The sequence below is a fragment of the Sphaeramia orbicularis genome, chromosome 24 (assembly GCF_902148855.1).
Source record: "Sphaeramia orbicularis chromosome 24, fSphaOr1.1, whole genome shotgun sequence".
Classification (NCBI taxonomy): domain Eukaryota; kingdom Metazoa; phylum Chordata; class Actinopteri; order Kurtiformes; family Apogonidae; genus Sphaeramia; species Sphaeramia orbicularis.
This window is the reverse complement of record NC_043979.1, coordinates 47578488-47599146: the sequence shown is the minus strand read 5'-3', so window position 1 is coordinate 47599146 and position 20659 is coordinate 47578488. Positions and strand designations below refer to the sequence as shown.

At 36.9% G+C, this 20659-nt stretch overlaps 1 protein-coding gene across 4 annotated transcripts in view; it reads left to right on the top strand.

Annotated features, from left to right (window-relative positions):
• man1a1 (mannosidase, alpha, class 1A, member 1) overlaps nucleotides 1–20659 on the top strand; it is a 264284-nt gene that overhangs the window by 231211 nt on the left and 12414 nt on the right. For all 4 annotated transcript variants that reach the window (XM_030128573.1, XM_030128574.1, XM_030128572.1 and 1 more), the window contains 5 exons: nucleotides 5915–6038; nucleotides 7506–7599; nucleotides 16282–16397; nucleotides 18636–18855; nucleotides 20104–20276. In XM_030128573.1, the coding sequence (XP_029984433.1) occupies nucleotides 5915–6038; nucleotides 7506–7599; nucleotides 16282–16397; nucleotides 18636–18855; nucleotides 20104–20276 (727 nt within the window). The remainder of the gene's footprint in view (nucleotides 1–5914; nucleotides 6039–7505; nucleotides 7600–16281; nucleotides 16398–18635; nucleotides 18856–20103; nucleotides 20277–20659) is intronic.

The following is a 20659-nucleotide window of genomic DNA, read 5'->3' as shown; positions in this document are numbered from 1 at the left end:
CAAATATCAATTTCCATGTTGATGGCCAGAATACAAAACCTCTTATCTGAAAAAAGCACTTTTTTCAGGAAACAAAAAAACCTTTAGTTTTATTATAGTATGGTCTTTGTTACAGATATCCAAGCATATTCTACTGTTCTCAGACTCTCTTTCTATATTATGTGTTAACAATACATACTAGTTATACCTCCCAAAGTGCAATCCATTTAATGTGAAAACTCAAAATCTAAAAATCTGCAGATGGGAGGTTTTGGTTTTTGGCCATCGATGTATGAGTAGTGGCTTTTCCATTGGACATATGATCAAACTTTACACATAAACACTCACATTACAAACATGGCATTTAAAGGGTTAAAAATGTGACAGTTATTGAGTGTTTGGTGTTTTTGTTTATGGTTCAAGTTGATGAAATACAAAAAACTGTAAGACAGTTATAAACTAACTCTGAAAAACCTTTGGACATTTCTACAGTCCTGTTCATATTTCAGCCTTTCATTGGTTAAAGGACCTCTGTGGGCGGGACGCCAAAGGGTTCAACTTCCACCTCCAAACGCTCCTGTCACTCATACAGTCTTTGGGTCTTAAACGGCTCCTGTTGGTCCGTTCTCTTCTTCGTCCCGGTCTCAGTCTGCGGTGTTCGGTCTGTGTTCGGTCGACTGATTAAATCCACGGTGTAATGAGAAACAAATGATGGCTTGTGCGCGGTGACGAGTGGAAGGAGGATAATTAGTGGGTTCATCCAGTCTGAGCAGACGTGTGTGTTCGCTCAGATGGCAGAGCTCCAGTTCACACTCCAGATCCTCCTCCGGGTTTTCCCACATGAGTGGCACAGATGGACGGCAAATTCAAGGAAAAAACAAGAGCGGGGCTTTACTGGAGGTGGACTGTGTTCTCCGATAACTGCAAATGTTGAAAATGAAGAGTGTTTTGGATTTATTAGACTATTAACATCTTCTTTGATTTTAGTTTCATTTATTCATCAACAGTCGCTTTTCCATCAGACATCTGTGCAAAACTTTAGCGAGATTTACTAAATGTCAAAAAAAACAGTAGTCACGAGAAGTCATTCCATGAACACGTCAACAAACATAAATATGGTGTTGATTTGCAGATGTATTCATTATTATTATGTTACCCCTCTATCTTGTACTAAATTCTGAAATGATGTGGTTTCCTGGTGTGTCCACACATACCCACACGTTTCTTCTTCTTCTTCACTTGTTGTAACGTCCATCAACATACTTTTTTTTTTTTTATTCACCTGACTCTAGTTGCAAAAAAAAGTCTTTCCATTGCAGTTTTGTGCGATATACCATCCGAAAAACCACCTCTTGCCAGCGCAAAAACTTCCATTTGACAAAGTTCCATTTGAGTTTGTACATTACAGTTTATTGTTACACTTTCCTGTTTTATTGACAGAATTTTCTGCCATTTCTGTTTTTTTATACTTTTAATTTATTATGTACAGTGTGTGTGCTCTTGTTACATTTTTATTATTAGACTGTAGTTTTACTTTCTGTCATTCTACTGCTGCAGTTTGACAGTCTGCTGCTTTTTTTTTTTTTTTTTGTCTGTACTCATTTTGATGTTTCTTCATTTTTGGCCACTTTTTTTCCCCTTATTTTGTTAACTTTTTAATGTTTTTATTGAATCTGACCTTCTTTCCCAGTATCCGTCCATCCCATAGATCAGTGGTGTCAAACTCATTTTAGTTCAGTTCCACATTCAGCTAAATTAGATCTGCAGTGGGCCGAACCAGTAAAATAATAACATAATAATATAGAAATAATGTCAACTCCAAACTTTTCTCAATGTTTAAGAGCGAAAAAAGTTAATTTACATTATGAAAAGATTTCCATCTACAAACTATCCTTTCAAACAAAGTGAGTAACATTAACAAACTGAAAAAATAAGAGTATTTTAACAATATTCTGCCTGCGTTTATCATTTACATATTTACATTATAATATAAAAAATACACAAAACGTTTAAGAACAGGCAGAATCTTGTTAAAATTGTACTTACTTCTCTTAAGACATTTCAGGTTGTTCATATTTTTTGCAAAATTATACTTTGTTTTAGTGTAAATACATGAAAATATTTACATTTACAAAGAGAAAAATTTGGAGTTGTCATTATTTCTATGTTATTATGATAGTGTTTTACTGCTCCTGCCCACTGCAGATTGAACTGGTCTGAATGTGGAACCTGAACTACAAGGATTGTTAATATCTTAGTGTAATTTTTGCATTTCACAAATTCATCCTAAGGGCTGGACTGGACCCTTTGGTGGGCTGGATTTGGCCCCCGGGCCGCATGTTTGACACCTGTGCCATAGATACTGTACGTAATCTAACTGCATGTGTTCATTTACATCCAGCTCAGATTTAATGGAATACTTCAAGGGTCACGGTTCAAGGTTCACATTATTGTCATCACATGTAGTATATACATGAAACAAAAGCAGCACTCAGGACCAGCAGTGTACATGGTAAAAACCCAATAAAATGAATCCTATATTGAAAATAATCAGAATAACATCTGATAATAACAGTCAAACCTAATAATAAATAATGAATAAATGATGCCTAAATACTACAGTGCAAGATTAAAAGTCAGTCTTGAATTTGTGACATCAAGGTAAAAATCATTAACAGAATTCAAGTCCGTACATATATTTTCTTCCTTTTTTGCGAATCCTCCTTAAACTCATCTCCATGTTGGCGTGTGCGTCATGTGACCTGTCCGTCCACGTGTCCGCAGTTCTTGGCGGCTGCTGTGAATTGTTAATTGCCTTGAATCGTCTCCGTCGGACTCATCCGTCCTGGGTCTGGAACTGATCCGTCACTGGCTCTAATGATCCGGACACACTCACCTCCGATAGGTCGTCTGTCCTCGTCAAGGCGATGGCGATGGCGAGGACGAAGCGCCTCACATATGGACCCAGAGTCCTCCACAGATGGGGGTGTGGTCTGAAAGTTCTGAACGACGAGACCAAATACCAAACAGAGCAAACAAACACACCCAGAAGGGACGGGTGGAGCTGCTTTAAACCTTCAGTGAAATGAACAAACAAACAACAAACAGAAATGAACAAAACGAGTAAAAATGAACAAAATAATCAACAAAATGAATTAAGTAATCAACAGAAACAAGAAAATAATCAACAAAATGAACAAATTAATTAGAAAACATAGTTTTTTAAATTGTAAAAATGAACAAAATAATCAACTAAATGAATAAAATAATCAACAAAATTAACCGAGTTATCAACAAAATGAATAAGAATTAATAAAATAATCAACAAAATGAGTAAGAATGAACAAAATAATGAACAAAATTAATGAAAATTTACAAAACGAGTAAAAATTAGCAAAATAATCAACAAAATGAGTAAAAATAAACAAAATAATCAACAAAATGAATAAAATAATCAACAAAATGAGTAAAACTGAACTAAACAATCAATAAAATGAGCAAAATAATTAACAAAATGAGTAAAAATTAACAAAATAATAACAAAATGAATAAAGTAATTAACAAAATGAGTAAAAATTAACAAAATAATCAACAAAATGAATAAAATAAACAAAATTAACCGAATAATCAACAAAATGAATAAAATAATCAACGAAAAGAACCAAATAATCGACAAAATGAATACAAATGAGCAAAATAATCAACAAAATGAGTAAAAATTAAAATAATCAACAAATTGAGTAAAAATTAAAATAATCAACAAAATGAACCAAATAATCGACAAAATGAGTAAAAATTAAAATAATCAACAAAATGAACCAAATAATCGACAGAATGAGTAAAACTGAATCAAATCAACAAAACAAATAAAATAATCAACAAAATGCGTACACAGATGATGGCGAGGACGAAGCGCCTCACATGTGGACCCAGAGTCCTCCACAAAGGGGGGTGTGGTCTGAAAGTTCTGGACGACGAGGCCAAATACCAAACAGAACAAACAAACACACCCAGAAGGGACGGGTGGAGCTTCTTTAAACGCTCAGTGGGAGCGTTTGTTTAGTCGTATTTACAGTTGAACACAAAGCTGCTGTCAGTGGTGGTGACGGTTAAGGGCGGGGCTTATGTTTACTGATGACTCAGTGTCGTACTGTGACTAACACTTGGATCTGTGGGGTTTAGGATCAGCACAAACACTGTTTAATATTCGATCACAGCTGTTTTATGAGTTAACCAACTGCTGTTTTCATTCGCAATGTCTTCAAACGTCTTCTACGACAAAACTACTGGTCGGGAACATTTAAATTTTTGTGTTCTATGCATGTTCTTCGGAACAATGTCTGTAAAGTTTGTTCACAGTTCTGAGAAATTTAGATTTTTTCATTTTTGATGAATTTTTGAAATATTTAACATGTGCCTTTCCTTCTAATAGTCTATATTTTGATGGTTTAGAACATCTTTTTCTCCAAAACTACTGGTCAGATTCATCTCAGGCTTCTTACGTATCTTCCTTGGGACAGTGTCTACGTAGTTTGTTCATAGTTTTACGAACTTAAATTTTTGACAAATTTTTGAAATATTAAAAATGTTTCTTTTCTTCTAATGGTCCAAATTTTGATATTTTATAACATGTAAATAGTTACAGATATAAATGTAGTCATATATGGACTGTCATTTGGATCCATGACCTTTGACCTTGAGTGACCTTGAAGGGTCAAACTCAAGGTCAACAGTGTCTAGAATTCAACAGTCTTCTTCCTCAAAACTACTGGTCGGATTCATTTAAATTTCATGTGTATCTTCTTTGGGACAATGTCTACAAAGTTTGTTCACAGTTGAAAGAAAGTTAGATTTTTAATTTTGGACAAATTTTTGAAATATTACAAATGTTCCTTTCCTTCTATTGGTCCATGTTTTAATGGTTTAGAACATGTCAGTGGTTCCAGATGTCAGTCTAGTTCCTATTGGTCACTGATAGAAGTCAGATATGGACTGTGATTGGATGAGTTCAGTTCTCCTCCAGTGAAAGTCCCGCCCACTTCTATAGTTAGATTGATCTGCATCCAGAACCAGGACTGGAACACAGAACAGAACCAGGACTGGAACATAGAACAGAACCAGGACTGGAACACAGAACAGAACCAGGACTAGAACACAGAACAGAACCAGGACTGGAACATAGAATAGAACCAGGACTGGAACATAGAACAGAACCAGGACTAGAACACAGAACAGAACCAGGACTGGAACACAGAACAGAACCAGGACTGGAACATAGAATAGAACCAGGACTAGAACACAGAACAGAACCAGGACTGGAACACAGAACAGAACCAGGACTAGAACACAGAACAGAACCAGGACTGGAACATAGAACAGAACCAGGACTAGAACACAGAACAGAACCAGGACTAGAACACAGAACAGAACCAGGACTGGAACATAGAACAGAACCAGGACTAGAACACAGAACAGAACCAGGACTGGAACATAGAACAGAACCAGGACTGGAACACAGAACAGAACCAGGACTAGAACACAGAACAGAACCAGGACTGGAACACAGAACAGAACCAGGACTGGAACATAGAATAGAACCAGGACTAGAACACAGAACAGAACCAGGACTAGAACACAGAACAGAACCAGGACTGGAACATAGAACAGAACCAGGACTAGAACACAGAACAGAACCAGGACTAGAACACAGAACAGAACCAGGACTGGAACATAGAACAGAACCAGGACTAGAACACAGAACAGAACCAGGACTGGAACATAGAACAGAACCAGGACTGGAACACAGAACAGAACCAGGACTAGAACACAGAACAGAACCTGACTACCTCACACATTCAACACAGAACAGACGCTGACGTACTGGGACACTGGAACTATTTTTAACCCAGATGTTTGTGTTTTTGTCGTTGTCCAGTGGCATCGGTAGAAACTGGCCGTGGGCTTCAGGAGGAAGCAGCATCCTGGCGGAGTATGGAACACTGCATCTGGAGTTCATGCACCTCAGCAAACTGTCTGGAAACCCCGAGTTTGCACAGAAGGTAATAAAAATGACCTTAAAGGTGCGGTAGGAGAGGTTTTCCTGGAGCATTTTTTACTATGTTGCTTAAAATCCCCTTCACGCCCCGATTACAACCAATTAATTAAATGCTCTAACACAAAAATAAAACATTTAGTCACCTGTGGAACGGACAGGACTGAAAAACACCAGCCAATCATTTTAACCGACCCTTCGAAATGATTGAATGGGGATATGTCTGTCAAACTCAACTGTCATTTGTCCCTCCCCCCTCTGCACATACCCTTCATGAACGAATTGTGTATTCTCACAGGCTTGGAGCTTGGCTAGCTATATTAGTTATATTAGCTATATTAGCTGTATTAGTCATATTAGCTATAGTAGCTGTATTAGTTATGTTAGCTATATTAGCTATGTTAGCTATATTAGTTATATTAGTTATATTAGCTCTGTTAGGTATATTAGTTATATTAGCTATATCAGCCAAGTTAGCTATATTAGTTATATTAGCTGTATTCGTTATATTAGTTATATTAGCTATGTTAGCTATATTTGCTATATTAGTTATATTAGCCATATTAGTTATATTAGCTATAGTAGCTATATTATTTATATTAGCTATATTAGTTATATTAGCTATATTATTTATATTAGCTATATTAGCTATATTAGTTATGTTAGCTATATTATTTTTATTAGCTATATTAGCTATATTAGGATGTAAAGTTCACCAGAAAGCTGTTTTGTCACTAACATAAATCACTAGGAAATGTAACGTTAGCCAGATAGATATGAACTGGGGCTGTTCTGCCGACAAACATAATAGTGAGATGAACCAATTACAGCGTTCAATGCAAACTTCAGTGGGCTGCTAGCCTGACATCAGCTGTTCTTAGTAACCCGAGATTACTGAGAATACATATCAAAATAACAAGTGAAAGTCAGACTTCTGATCTAATGTACTGATGAACTAGCGCGCCTCCAGACTGAAATTGAAATGCGCAGATCCATGGGGGGGGGGGACACTGATGCTTGTGCTTGTGCTCGTGAACCCTCAAGAACAAGCATTGCATGTTCTGGTACTCTGGAGGCGTGGCTTCGGGGGGAAGTCTGAAGAAAGGGGGTTGGACTTTTCAACTGTGTATTTTCCAATTGTAGCTGCTCGAATCGTTTTTCCAGAATCTCCTACCCCACCTTTAAAACACTTAATGTCAGGATATTTACAGTTTTCCTGAAAGTGAAATGTACAATCCACACCTTTTCCTGTTTCGTTAGCTTCATAGCATAATTGCCTAAGTCATATTTTTTTGCCAAATTTTGATATCTGCGCAACTTAACTCTTCGAATACTGCAGATTTCACAGTTTGGCTAAAAACATGATTTATGAGGCTAGCGATGTATTTGGATCATATGGCTGCACTTGTAGTATTTATAGTATTTATTGTTGTGTTTTGCTGATGACACTTGTGTTGTTTTTCTTCATAATCAGGTGATGAACATCCGTAAAGTCCTGAACCGCCTGGACAAACCCCAGGGCCTGTATCCAAACTACCTGAACCCCAACAGCGGCCAATGGGGCCAACGTAAGTCCTCATTATACCCCCCCCCCCCCCCCCCCCAATAAAACCACACCACACTGGCTTCCTCTCTTTTCGTTTTCCTTCGTCCTTTACGTCTTAGTTTCAGATTTTCAGATGTAGAAACACTTTTCTCTGTCTGCTTTGCTTCTTTATTTGACAAGGATGTTTGTGGAGGCTCAGTGGGGTTGAACGAGATCAGTCATATTATGTTTTTTATATATATATATATATATATATATATATATATATATATATATATATATATATATATATGTTGGTGTTTTCTACAAAGTCAGAGCCACATGTTCGCTGTCACAAGTGTTCTTATTTAATGAGAGTGATTCAATGTAAAGTACACAGCGTCTAAGTATACAGGAAAAATATGCAATTAAATAAAAACATGCCTTCCCTAGAACGTTCCCACCTGTCGTCGTCTTCAACAGTAACAGACGGATTAATATATTTAATTACATATGTGTAATTACAGAGTTTCCTCTCCTGCGTAACAAAACACACAGCTGTGCAAGAAATGACAAAAATATAAACAGAAGAAAAATTAAAACAAAAAAAGGCTGTTTCAGGGTATACATCTGCACAAGATATAAATGAAAAAATGAACAACAGTAATAAAAATTAACAACTGAGTAAAAATGAACCAAATAATCAACAAAATTAGTAAAATAATAAGGTCAAAGGTCATAGTAAATAGTGACTTTAACCTTTTCAACACATTTAGTTTTTTTGTGTGTTTTGTGTGTCGGAGTATTTCCACTTTCACTCCTTCTATAAGTTTGAGCGCGTGCACACCAGCGTCCACGCCGCCGTTGCCGTTCTGACAGGTTACCACGGTACCGGGCTGTAATTTTCCCTCCATTATCTGACTCTTCAAACCGCGTCGCTGAATGACGATAATGATCACCGAGTGAAGGGGGAAGAATGGAGCTGTGGAGGAAAAAGACAGAATCAGAAGAAGAACAGAAGTGTGTGGAGCTGCAGAGCAGGACCAGAGGTGACGTCAGATCCAGTTTGGCTGAGGAACACTCCACTAAAAGCTTTCCCATAATGCCCGTTGTCATGTGTTGGAGGAACTCTGTCAGCCCGACACGTAGAATGTTAGCGGCGATGACAAGCGGCGGCAGCGCCACTGCGTATCCACATATCAAAAGGCTGTTTCTGCGGCGCTCGGCACAGACTGAGGTGCTTTTTAAAGCACCGGAGGACACAAACCAACCCAAAGTGTCTGCACATCCAAGGATTTGACGTTTCAGCACAGACTTCTGTGAAGAACGTGTCAACGAACGCAGCAGAAACAGAAAACAGCAGTTCGCCTCCACACTGGAGTCTGCAAACACTCACAAAAGTCCAGGCTTTGGTGACGTACGTTTGTTTGTTTGGTTGTTTGTTTGTCGACTCTTCCACAAGTTTAGGGTTTTTTTTTCTAGAACTGAAAATAGATGTTGACAAAGTATGAAAATCTGTGTATCGTTTGTTCTTTTCATATTCAGTTGAGAATCCACAATCGGAAAACGACAAAATGACTCCTTATTTCATTATTCATGTACAAATCAAAAATCAACAAACAAGTTGTATGTCATTCTTTGGATTGTACGCTCAAATTAAAAACCGGAAATAAGCAAATGGTATCATGTTGTACGTGACGCCAGTTTATTGCATTTGGCGTGTTATACGCACACAGTTTCATCCTTTAGCGTATTATATAACGCCATTTAATGGTCTGTCAATGGGCTAGCCGCTAATCGCTAACCCTAAACCTAACCCTAAACTTAACCCAAACCCTAATCGCTAACCATAAACCTAACCCTAACCGTAAACTTAACCCAAACCCTAACCCTAAACTTAGCCCTAACTATAACCCTAACCCTAACCCTAACCATAACCTTAACCCTAAACTTAACCCTAACCATTACCCTAACCCTAAATTTATCCCTAACCCTAAACTTAACCCTAACCCTGAACTTAGCCCTAACCGCTAATCACGCTAGCTGCTAATCATGCTAATGGCGTGCTATTTTACATGGTGTAAATATACATGCTGAAAGCTTAAAATGCGTACAGATAACACGCCAGTTAAAAGTGGCGTGTTATCTGTACGCAATTCATGATGTCACGTTGCAAATGGACCAGATGTGGGGTTTCGTGTTGACATTTTTAATATCTGATGTTTATGGAATGACTTCTCATGTCATCTCACAATAATAATAAATAAACAAATCATCGCATTTGGGATTTAATGGAAAAACCGACATTACGCCCTCCTGTTTTTTCGTCATTTAGTAAGTATGGGTAAAGTTTTGCACAGATGTCCAGTGGAAAAGCCACGACTGATTGGTTGTTCGTCTCTATATGCAATGCAATCAACTGGCGACAGGTCCGCCTTTGCCCATAGGTAGCTGGGATAGGCTCCGCCCCCTCGACCCTCCGGAGGATAAAGTGGTTCCGAAGGATGGTTGTAAACATCTATAATAGTGGATTTACCCACCGTCTGAACATGGAAAACGTTGAAAATATGTTCTTACCGAGATTCAAACCCCGACCTCCTGCATCGTAGCATCGTAGCGTTACTAACTGTACTGCGAAATGCTAATGTATGCGCCTCAGTTCTGTCCTGTCTCTTGTTTTGGGGTGGGGGGGCGGGTGCATGGACCCCACAGTAAATATGTGTGAACACAGACAGTGACGGAGTGGATCACACACAGTCGTCTAATCCTGCTGCGTTTTCCTTTTAACCACCTACGAAGGACAGAGACGATTCAATAAATGAGCGTTAATGGTTAAAAAACGACCGCTGGAAACATTAAAACTGAATCATGGAGTTTTTCTGCTGGTGACGGAGAAGATGGAGTAGACTGAGTGGGAAAGACGGATGAGTAGAAGAGAATAGAATAGAATAGAATATAGAAGAATGGAATATAGAAGAGTAGAATAGAATAGAATAGAATAGAATAGAATAGCTTGATGGTCATTGTAACAAGTACAACTAAATTAAAAGTACCGTCCAACCTGTGCATCATATTTAAAATCTACTGTAAAATACAAATAAAAGCAGCTAAAATAAATAGGTTTGGGGTGAAATAAATAGGTAAAAAAAACAAAAAAAAACAAGCACAAACTCATCACACACACAAACATAGAAATGGAAAAGTCAAATGTGTTTCTCATTCTTCTGTTTCTATGTTTTCAGTGTTAAATATTAAATCTGTAGATTATGTTTCACTGTGTAAACGTGTTCAAACTAACAGTGGAGTCGTCTTTATTTCCACCATAAACCCTCCAGTCCAGTGGTGGTGTTTCCATTCTATCTGTTTCTTTTCTAGGTTCAGTGTCTGTTGTTTCCATTCTATTCATTTCTTTTCTAGGTTCAGTGTCTGTTGTTTCCATTCTATCTGTTTCTTTTCTAGGTTCAGTGTCTGTTGTTTCCATTCTATCTGTTTCTTTTCTAGGTTCAGTGTCGGTTGTTTCCATTCTATTCATTTCTTTTCTAGGTTCAGTGTCTGTTGTTTCCCTTCTATCTGTTTCTTTTCTAGGTTCAGTGTCTGTTGTTTCCATTCTATTCATTTCTTTTCTAGGTTCAGTGTCTGTTGTTTCCATTCTATCTGTTTCTTTTCTAGGTTCAGTGTCTGTCGTTTCCATTCTATCTGTTTCTTTTCTAGGTTCAGTGTCTGTCGTTTCCATTCTATTCATTTCTTTTCTAGGTTCAGTGTCTGTTGTTTCCGTTCTATCTGTTTCTTTTCTAGGTTCAGTGTCTGTCGTTTCCATTCTATCTGTTTCTTTTCTAGGTTCAGTGTCTGTTGTTTCCATTCTATCTGTGTTTTTCTAGGTTCAGTGTCTGTCGTTTCCATTCTATCTGTTTCTTTTCTAGGTTCAGTGTCTGTCGTTTCCGTTCTATCTGTTTCTTTTCTAGGTTCAGTGTCTGTCGTTTCCGTTCTATCTGTTTCTTTTCTAGGTTCAGTGTCTGTCGTTTCCGTTCTATCTGTGTCTTTTCTAGGTTCAGTGTCTGTCGTTTCCGTTCTATCTGTTTCTTTTCTAGGTTCAGTGTCTGTCGTTTCCGTTCTATCTGTTTCTTTTCTAGGTTCAATGTCTGTCGTTTCCGTTCTATCTGTGTCTTTTCTAGGTTCAGTGTCTGTCGTTTCCCTTCTATCTGTTTCTTTTCTAGGTTCAGTGTCTGTCGTTTCCCTTCTATCTGTTTCTTTTCTAGGTTCAGTGTCTGTCGTTTCCCTTCTATCTGTTTCTTTTCTAGGTTCAGTGTGATGGTTAAATATTCCAGATGCAGTGGAACCTTGACTCCAGCTCCGTACACATTTGGACTCAGTGGTTTTTAAAGCCACTGTCTGAACCACAGCCGCTAACACTCGACTTTATGCAAATGAGGACAGGTTCAATTAGAGCTCTGAACAGAAATGAAAAAACCAGAACTGAGTCGTCACAATGAAGCTGCTGTGAGTCACAGGGGTTTCATCTGGGTGGAATTATGCAACGGTGACGGACGGGCTGCGTTTGTTGAATAAATGATGACCTCAGGATGTTTGCAGCCTCATGTTGTCTGCACGCTTCAGCTTCTCCCAAATGTTTCCCCTCCGTCTGGAATCCACACACACTGTTGGAGCGGCGCTGCGGCTTTTCCGACTTTACTGCACATGTTCCACACACACACACACACACACACTCACACACACACTCACACACACACACACACACACACACACACACACACACACACACACACTCACACACCACACACACACACACACACACACACACACACACACACACACACACTCACACACACACTCACACACACACACACACACACACACACACACACACACACACACACACACACACACACTCACACACACACACACACACACACACACACACACACACACACAGCCGTCACTTCTGCACAGCCAGCCTCTGTTATCCAGCTTGTTCCTCATTATTGTTTACTTTGCTTCGGTTTCGTAGTAATTTGGCGAGTTTTGTTTCATTATACTGATTATTTTAGTAACGTCTTGCTCGTTTTTTGTCATTTTTGATCATTTTCTCAGTGTTTTAGTTCAAATTAGTTCTTAAATGTAACCCAGTGAAACAGTCTGAGACCAGGAAAAGACAAAACCAGTGTCTTCACACTGGTTTTATCCATTTTTTTCCTCGTTGTTTACTTTTGTTCAATTTCTTGTTCACTTTCCATGTTTTGTTCATTTTTTGTTAATTTTCTAAACTTGCCATCGTCCATTTTTGTCAATATGTTCTAAATTTGGTGCGTTTTGTTTAATTGTATTGATTATTTTTAACATTTCTTGTTCTGTTTTTGTCGTTTTTTGTTTTGTTTTCTTTTTCTCAGTGATTTTGTCACATTCTTTATTATCTTCATGTTTCAGTTCAAACTAGTTCTTAATTGTACAAATCTCAGACCAAGACTAGACACAACTGGTGTCTTCACACTGGTTTTATGCATTTTTTTCCTCATTACTGTTTACTTTGGTTCACTTTCTTGTTCATTTTTGTTAATTTTTTAAATTTATCGTAGTCCATTTTTGTTTATGTTAGCAGTTTGGTGCGTTTTGTTTAATTATACTGATAATTTTATTCACTTCTTGCTTGTTTTTTGTCATTTTTGATCATTCTCTCAATGTTTTAATCCAAACTAGTTCATAAATGTAAACCAGTTAAACAGTCTTAGACCAGGAAAACACAAAACCAGTGTCTTCACAGTGATTTTATCCATTTTTGGGGAACTTTGGATCAGTTACTTGTTCATTTTCCATCTTGTGTCCATTTTTTGTTAATATGGTTAGCAATTTGCTGCATTTTTTAATTTTATTGATTATTCTAACCACTTCTTGCTTAGTTTTTGTAACTTTTGTTCATTTTCTCAATGACTTTTTATCAGATTCTTTATTATCTCCATGTTTTAGTTCATTCTACTTCTTAAATATAAACCAATGGAACAGTCTGAGACTAAGACTAGGAACAGGGACTGTCTTCTTGCTTCTAATTTGGACATAGGAAGTTTTTTGATGGTGTTTGGTTTAATCAGACGGCTGAAGTGTCAGTGACGCTCCATTTATAGCATCCTCCGTCATCTATCAGTGAAGCCTTTTTGTGTTCAGACCGTACAGACTCTTATCGTTTCAGAACCAAAAGCGTCTCCGGTGCGATCCTCCTTCACTATGATCACAGCTGACATTTAATCTGTACGCTGCACAAACAGAGCTGGACTCTTTTAATGACACATGCATATGGATGAGCCTTCAGCGGCCGTCAGCCCATCAGCACCACGGGGTGGGGGGGGCAGGTACGAATCCCCACTCAGAAGAGTTTCCCCCGGCTGTGAGAACATCATTTCTCATACATCTGAGCCTTCCATTCATAGGAAGCCTGTTTCTGCCGCTGAAAAACAACATATACCCACGTTAAGTCATAGGTATGAGATTAAAAAGTCAGAATTATGACATAAAAGGTCAAAATTATAAGATAAAAAGTCACAATTATGAGATGAAGGTCATAATTATGAGGTAAAAAAAAGTCATAATCATGAGATAAAAGGTTGAAATTTTTAGATAAAAAGTCATATTTATGAGGTCGAAATTATGAGGTGAAAAGTTATAATCCTGAGATAAAAAGTCATCGTTATGAGGTAAAAAGCTAAATTATCAAAATTATGAGATAAAAGTCATAGTTATAAGATAAAAAGTTGTAATTATGAGATAGAAAAAGTCATAACCGTCAGATAAAAAGTCATAGTTATGAGATTTTTTAAAAAGTCATAATTATGGGACGAAAAGTCACAGTTATGAGATAATAAGTCATAGTTAAGAGATAAAAGTCATAATTATGGGATTAAAAGACAATTATGGGATAAAAAAAGTCATAGGGGCGGCTGTGGCTCAGTTGGTAGAGCGAGTCGTCCAATGACCAAAGGGTTGGCGGTTCGAATCCTGGCATGTCGAAGTGTACTTGGGCAAGACACTGAACCCTAAATTAGTCCCAGTAGGACCACGCAGCGCCCTGCATGGTGTGTGTGTGTGTGTGTGTGTGTGTGTGTGTGTGTGTGTGTGTGGGTGTGTGTGTGTGTGATTGTAAAGCGCTTTGGGCACCATGAAGGTGGAGATAATGCACTATATAAGTTCAGTCCTTTTACCATTTTTACCATAGTTATGAGAAAAAAAGTCATAGTTAAGAGCTAAAAAGTCATAACTGTGGGATAAAAAGACAAAATTATGAGATAAAAACTTAAAATTGAGATTTTAAAAAGTCATAATTATGAGATTAAAAAAATTATAATTATGGGATGAAAAGTCATAATTATGAGATAAAAAAATTATAATTATGAGATAAAAGTCATAATTATGCGATAAAAGTCATAATTATGAGATAAAAGTCATAATTATGCGATAAAAGTCATAATTATGCTGTTACGTCCAGGGGAAACAGTTCTTATCAGCCACAACAGTGACAAAGGGAAGCTCACCTGTGATAACCCCCCACCCACACACACACTCACACACACTCACACACTCTCACACGCACACACACACCCACACACTCACACACACTTCCATAACATGGTATATGATGGTTCAGCCTGGTGTTGTATGAGTCTGATTTCCAGGCGTTGGAGCATGTGTGTGTTCTACAGCAGCAGACGTGGGCACTGGTAAACCTGGAAACCATTTAAACCATTTAAACCATTTAAACCAGTTAAACCAGTTAAACCATTTAAACCATTTAAACCAGTTAAACCAGTTAAACCATTTGAAGACACTTGTGTCTGCGGTGACACATTCATCATCACTGTCATCTTTTATCTCAGACTGGGTTCTTTCTATTGGTCGATAACACATTAGGGTAGAGGTCTGCATTGGCTGAGGGGGGGGATGGAAGTGGGTGGAGCTTAGAGCAGCAGAGTGCAGTTGGTGAGAGAGAGATGGAAGATTTTTATGACTTTTAACAGCATCTTAGTGGTGAATTCCTGTAAATAATTGTATATAATGGTGATAGTGCTGTTTTGGAGTGTTCTACTAGTGTGATTTGCAATGTTTTTGTTGTTTTTGTGCCTTTTTTTTTACTGTTTTTCTCTGTGTTCTTCCTGTTTCTATAGTTCACTAATAGCTGTATCTGTAAATATTCTAGAATTGTGTGTATGTTTGTAGATCTCTCCGGTTTATACACAGATGCAGTGTGTGTATTTGAATCAGATGATGGATGTTTTTGTCAGTGAAATGAGCGGCTCTGTCTACAACTAGACACAAAGTGAACACAGACTATCAACTGGATCCAAATGACACCAAAGAACCAAAAAGAACAAGAAGAACATGGACACAGTGATCTAGACAGACTCAAATGGAAAAGAGTAAAAAGTTTATGTCTGTAATCTCCTAAAGTTTCATTTAACATATTTACAGTTGTTTTTCATAATAAATCATAAAAATTCAAGTCTTTTTTTTTCTTACTATAATACATATTTTTAAGCATTTATTACATATAAAAATGATAATTAATGGACAGATACTGAAAGTTAAGTTCTTCCTGAAAAAAAAGGTGCAAAAGAATCATCACAAAAGACATTTTCTGACCCATTTACAGCCAAACCAGCCGAAATAAGTGTGTTTGTGTTCTAGTGGTGGTCCTTACAGGTGTGTGTTTGTGTGTGTGTTGCAGATCATGTGTCCGTCGGCGGTCTCGGTGACAGTTTCTACGAGTACCTGCTCAAAGCCTGGCTCATGTCTGACAAGACGGACGACGAAGGCAAGAAGATGTACTACGACGCCCTGCAGGTAACACCCCCACAGCAGGCAGACCCGCCCACAGGCTGAGGCCACGCCCACAGGGAAGCGCTTTCATTTTCACCGTCACACTCAGATTTCCCCCTCGACATAACTGTCCGTGTTTACACAGAATAAACCAGAGCTGTCAAATATACGGTCCACAGGCCAACACGGGCCTGTTAAAGAGTCCAAAAGTACTCTGAAGACTTGAACACTCGAGGGTCTCAAACTGATTTCAACCAGTTTGATCTGAAATCAGTTAAAAAATAGCATAAAAAAACATAAAAATAATGACAAACTCTAACATTTTAACAATATTCTGCCTGTTTCTAAATATTTTGTGTAAACTTTAAGGAAATATTGATGTTTATAAACTATACGAACATAAATATTAGGACACTTCAAGTCACACACTGCCAGTTAAGGCCAAGTTAAGGATGAGAACCATTAAGAAACAACTGTCAAACAAAGATGTGATATTTAAATCTACACTATATGGACAAAAGTATGTGGACACGTTGAATTCCAGTGTTTCTTTTCTAACAAAACAATAATGACTAATGTCAGAATATAGTTTTATATTATGGGATAAATGTCATATTGATTATTAATATTGACGTTTTTATATATATATATATATATATATATATATATATATATATATATATATATATATATATATATATATATAAGAAATTTAGAGGTAGAACTTTTAAAATCGTAGTCATGGAACAAAATCAATGTTGAGAAAAATTAAGTAAAAACTATTGTTTTTTGTTTGTTTGTTTGTTTTTTGATCCATGACTGATTTTAAATGTTCTTCCTCTAAATTTCTATAATATTTTTCCTGCTCTGACTGTAAATGATAATTTTCTGCCACAACTAACCATCTACTTTCTACTAGAAAAGAAAAAAACATTAAGCTTTAAGGAAATATTGATGTTTTTATCTCAAATCCTCATGAACAGGACATCTTACAGCTGTAGACATGATGTGTCCCAATATTTATGTCCATGTAGTTTAGAAACCTCAATATTTCCATAAAGTTTAATGGGAGATTTAATTTATTTTAGAAATTTACAGGTAGAACATTTAAAATCATAGTCATGGATAAAAAAAAACTATGTTGAGAGAAATTAAGTCCAAACTATCTCTGATTCATTTTAAAAGCAAAAATAACAATTTAACCCAAACTAACCAATGTAATGATATTTATCCCAATATATATATAATAATATAATAATAATAAATAATCTCTATTATACTATATTATATTATGATTAGTCATTATTATTTTATATCCCAGACCCCTGCATCTGCTGATAGTTTACATTATAGCTCTATTAGCTTTGCCCTGTTAGCCTAGCTCTGTGTTTAGACTGAAAACAGCCACAGTTGAATCATAAACCACCTGTTTTCTGTTTGGTTTGTGTTGTCAATAACTGAACTATAGATCTGTTTGGAATCGTCAGTTCAAAGGTTATTAAGTTCCTCATCATAACAACATAATTTTTAATAACACAACAATATTTTTACACACTTATTATGTATATTTTTTTTTATTATCATATCGATAATATATTGTCTACTACATATTGTACAAATAACTGTATTTTTTATACGTTATTTTTATCTCCATATTTATGACAGACAAAATTAAAAAAAAAAAAAAAAAAAAGACAGACCGCAATGATTAGCGCATCCAGGTTCAATCTCCAGACAAACAAAATACAGACAGGTTCAGGAGAAATTAGGTTAAGATTAGGCTGTACAGGTTCAAGGATTTCTGTGATTAACATACACACAAATAACTGTCTTAATAGAGTGTTTTAATATGTAGATTTGGCAAATACATACATATATATATATATATATATATATATATATATGTATATGTGTGTGTGTGTATGTATATATTCAGAACTAAATATAAGTTTGTATATCTTTATTTATATTTTGTCATATGTTGTTTGAAAAGACACACCTAAATTCAGCGTGTCCACATACTTTTGTCCATATGTTGTACATCACGTTTCCCCAAAACCAGAATTAAAACCAAACACACACATTTGACACATAATCCTTCATAATTTGACTGGATTAGAGGCATTTTTGACATGAAACAGCAGAAAAACTGCCTAAATTACCTGTTTTCGCTGCAGTATAATTATTCAGGATTTCATTAATAACTGAAACTAATCCTGTTTGTTTGTTTTTATTTGTTTACTTCCTGTTTGTGCGTCTCAGGCCATAGAGACCAACCTGATGAGGAAGTCCAGCAGCGGTCTGACCTACATCGCTGAGTGGAAGGGGGGGCTGCTGGAGCATAAGATGGGTCACCTGACCTGCTTCGCCGGGGGGATGATCGCTCTGGGCGCCGACGGGGCTCCCAGCGATAAGACGGGTCACCAGATGGAACAGGCCGCCGAGATCGCCCGGACCTGTCACGAGTCGTACGCCAGGACGGGTAAACGCACACAGATGGTGACGGCCAGGACGAAGACGAAGAGGCTTTGAACTTTTACCGATAATTAAACCTGTAGTGTTCAGAGCAAGTAAAAGAAAGGTTCCATCTGTCAGTCATTAAAGAGAAGAAGAAGAATAGTAATAATACTGATAATAACGATAATAGTAATAATACTGATAATTACAATAATAGTAATAATACTGATAATAACAATAATAGTAATAATACTGATAATTACAATAATAGTAATAATACTGATAATTACAATAATAGTAATAATACTGATAATAACAATAATAGTAATAATACTGATAATTACAATAATAGTAATAATACTGATAATAACAATAATAGTAATAATACTGATAATAACAATAATAGTAATAATACTGATAATAACAATAATAGTAATAATACTGATAATAACAATAATAGTAATAATACTGATAATAACAATAATAGTAATAATACTGATAATTACAATAATAGTAATAATACTGATAATAACAATAATAGTAATAATACTGATAATAACAATAATGATAATAATAATAATACTGATAATAATAATAATAATAATAATAATAATACTGATAATAACAATAATGATGATAATAATAATAATAATAATGATGATGATGATAATGATAATAATAATAATAATAATAATAATAATAATACTGATAATAATAATAATGATGATGATGATGATGATGAGAAGAAGAAGAAGAAATCAGTAAATAAGTCAGTTAGTTTTTTAGACAATTAATTTTATAAAATGTGATGTTTTTGTTTCTGGTGTTGTCATTAAGTCACACACAGATGAACAGACATGAGCAGTTCTGGAGTAGAATAGAATAGAATAGAATAGAATAGAATAGAATAGAATAGAATAGAATAGAATAGAATGTCCTCTCCTCTTCAGGTTAGTGTGGTAGGAGTGTTGTTTGGACTGAACCGGTCCTCTTTGGCTCAGACTGGATCAGTCCTTTAGGTTTTTCTGTGTTCAGTTGAAGTCTGTGTTAAATGTGATTAGGTTCAGATTGACTTCAGTGTCTGTTTCATCCATTTCTGTGTCTGAAACGCTGTCATAGTGTGTGTTTCACTGAGTCTTGAATTCTTTGTGTGTGTCATGGAGGCTGTTCAACACCGTCTGTGCCCCCCCCCTCCAGATAAACTCATTTAAAGTGTGTGTGTGTGGATCAGCACCGTTCAGTCCGGTCTGTGGTCTGCTTCTGTTTCCTTCAGCGCTGAAGCTGGGACCGGAGGCCTTCCGCTTCGACGGGGGGGTGGAGGCCATCGCCACCCGCCAGAACGAGAAGTACTTCATCCTCCGCCCAGAGGTCATTGAGACCTACATGTACATGTGGAGGTTCACCCACGACCCCAAGTACAGGGAGTGGGGCTGGGAGGCAGTGCAGGTACCAGCAGGAACCAAATATGGACACTTACTGGAGGAGTTTGGAATGGACACTGACTGTGAAACAGACGACAAATAATCCTCATGTTCACATATGGACTGTATTCACCTGTGGTCAGCACTTACCAGCCCAAACAGACAGACTGATTTACTGACTGATTTACTTTCATATGTGTGTGTGTGTGTGTGTGTGTATATGCAGAGTGTGATTTGTTTGGGGGGATTGAACCCATGTAAATACCATCAGGTAGTGTCAGTTTTCTTCCACCTGTATCCTACATCAGGATACAGGTGGAGGAGGGGGGGGGGGGGGGGTGAAGGTGCCAAATTCCCAGAGCCCAGCATTTGTGTGCCCAGTGGATAGAGGTTAGAAGTTGTGAAAAT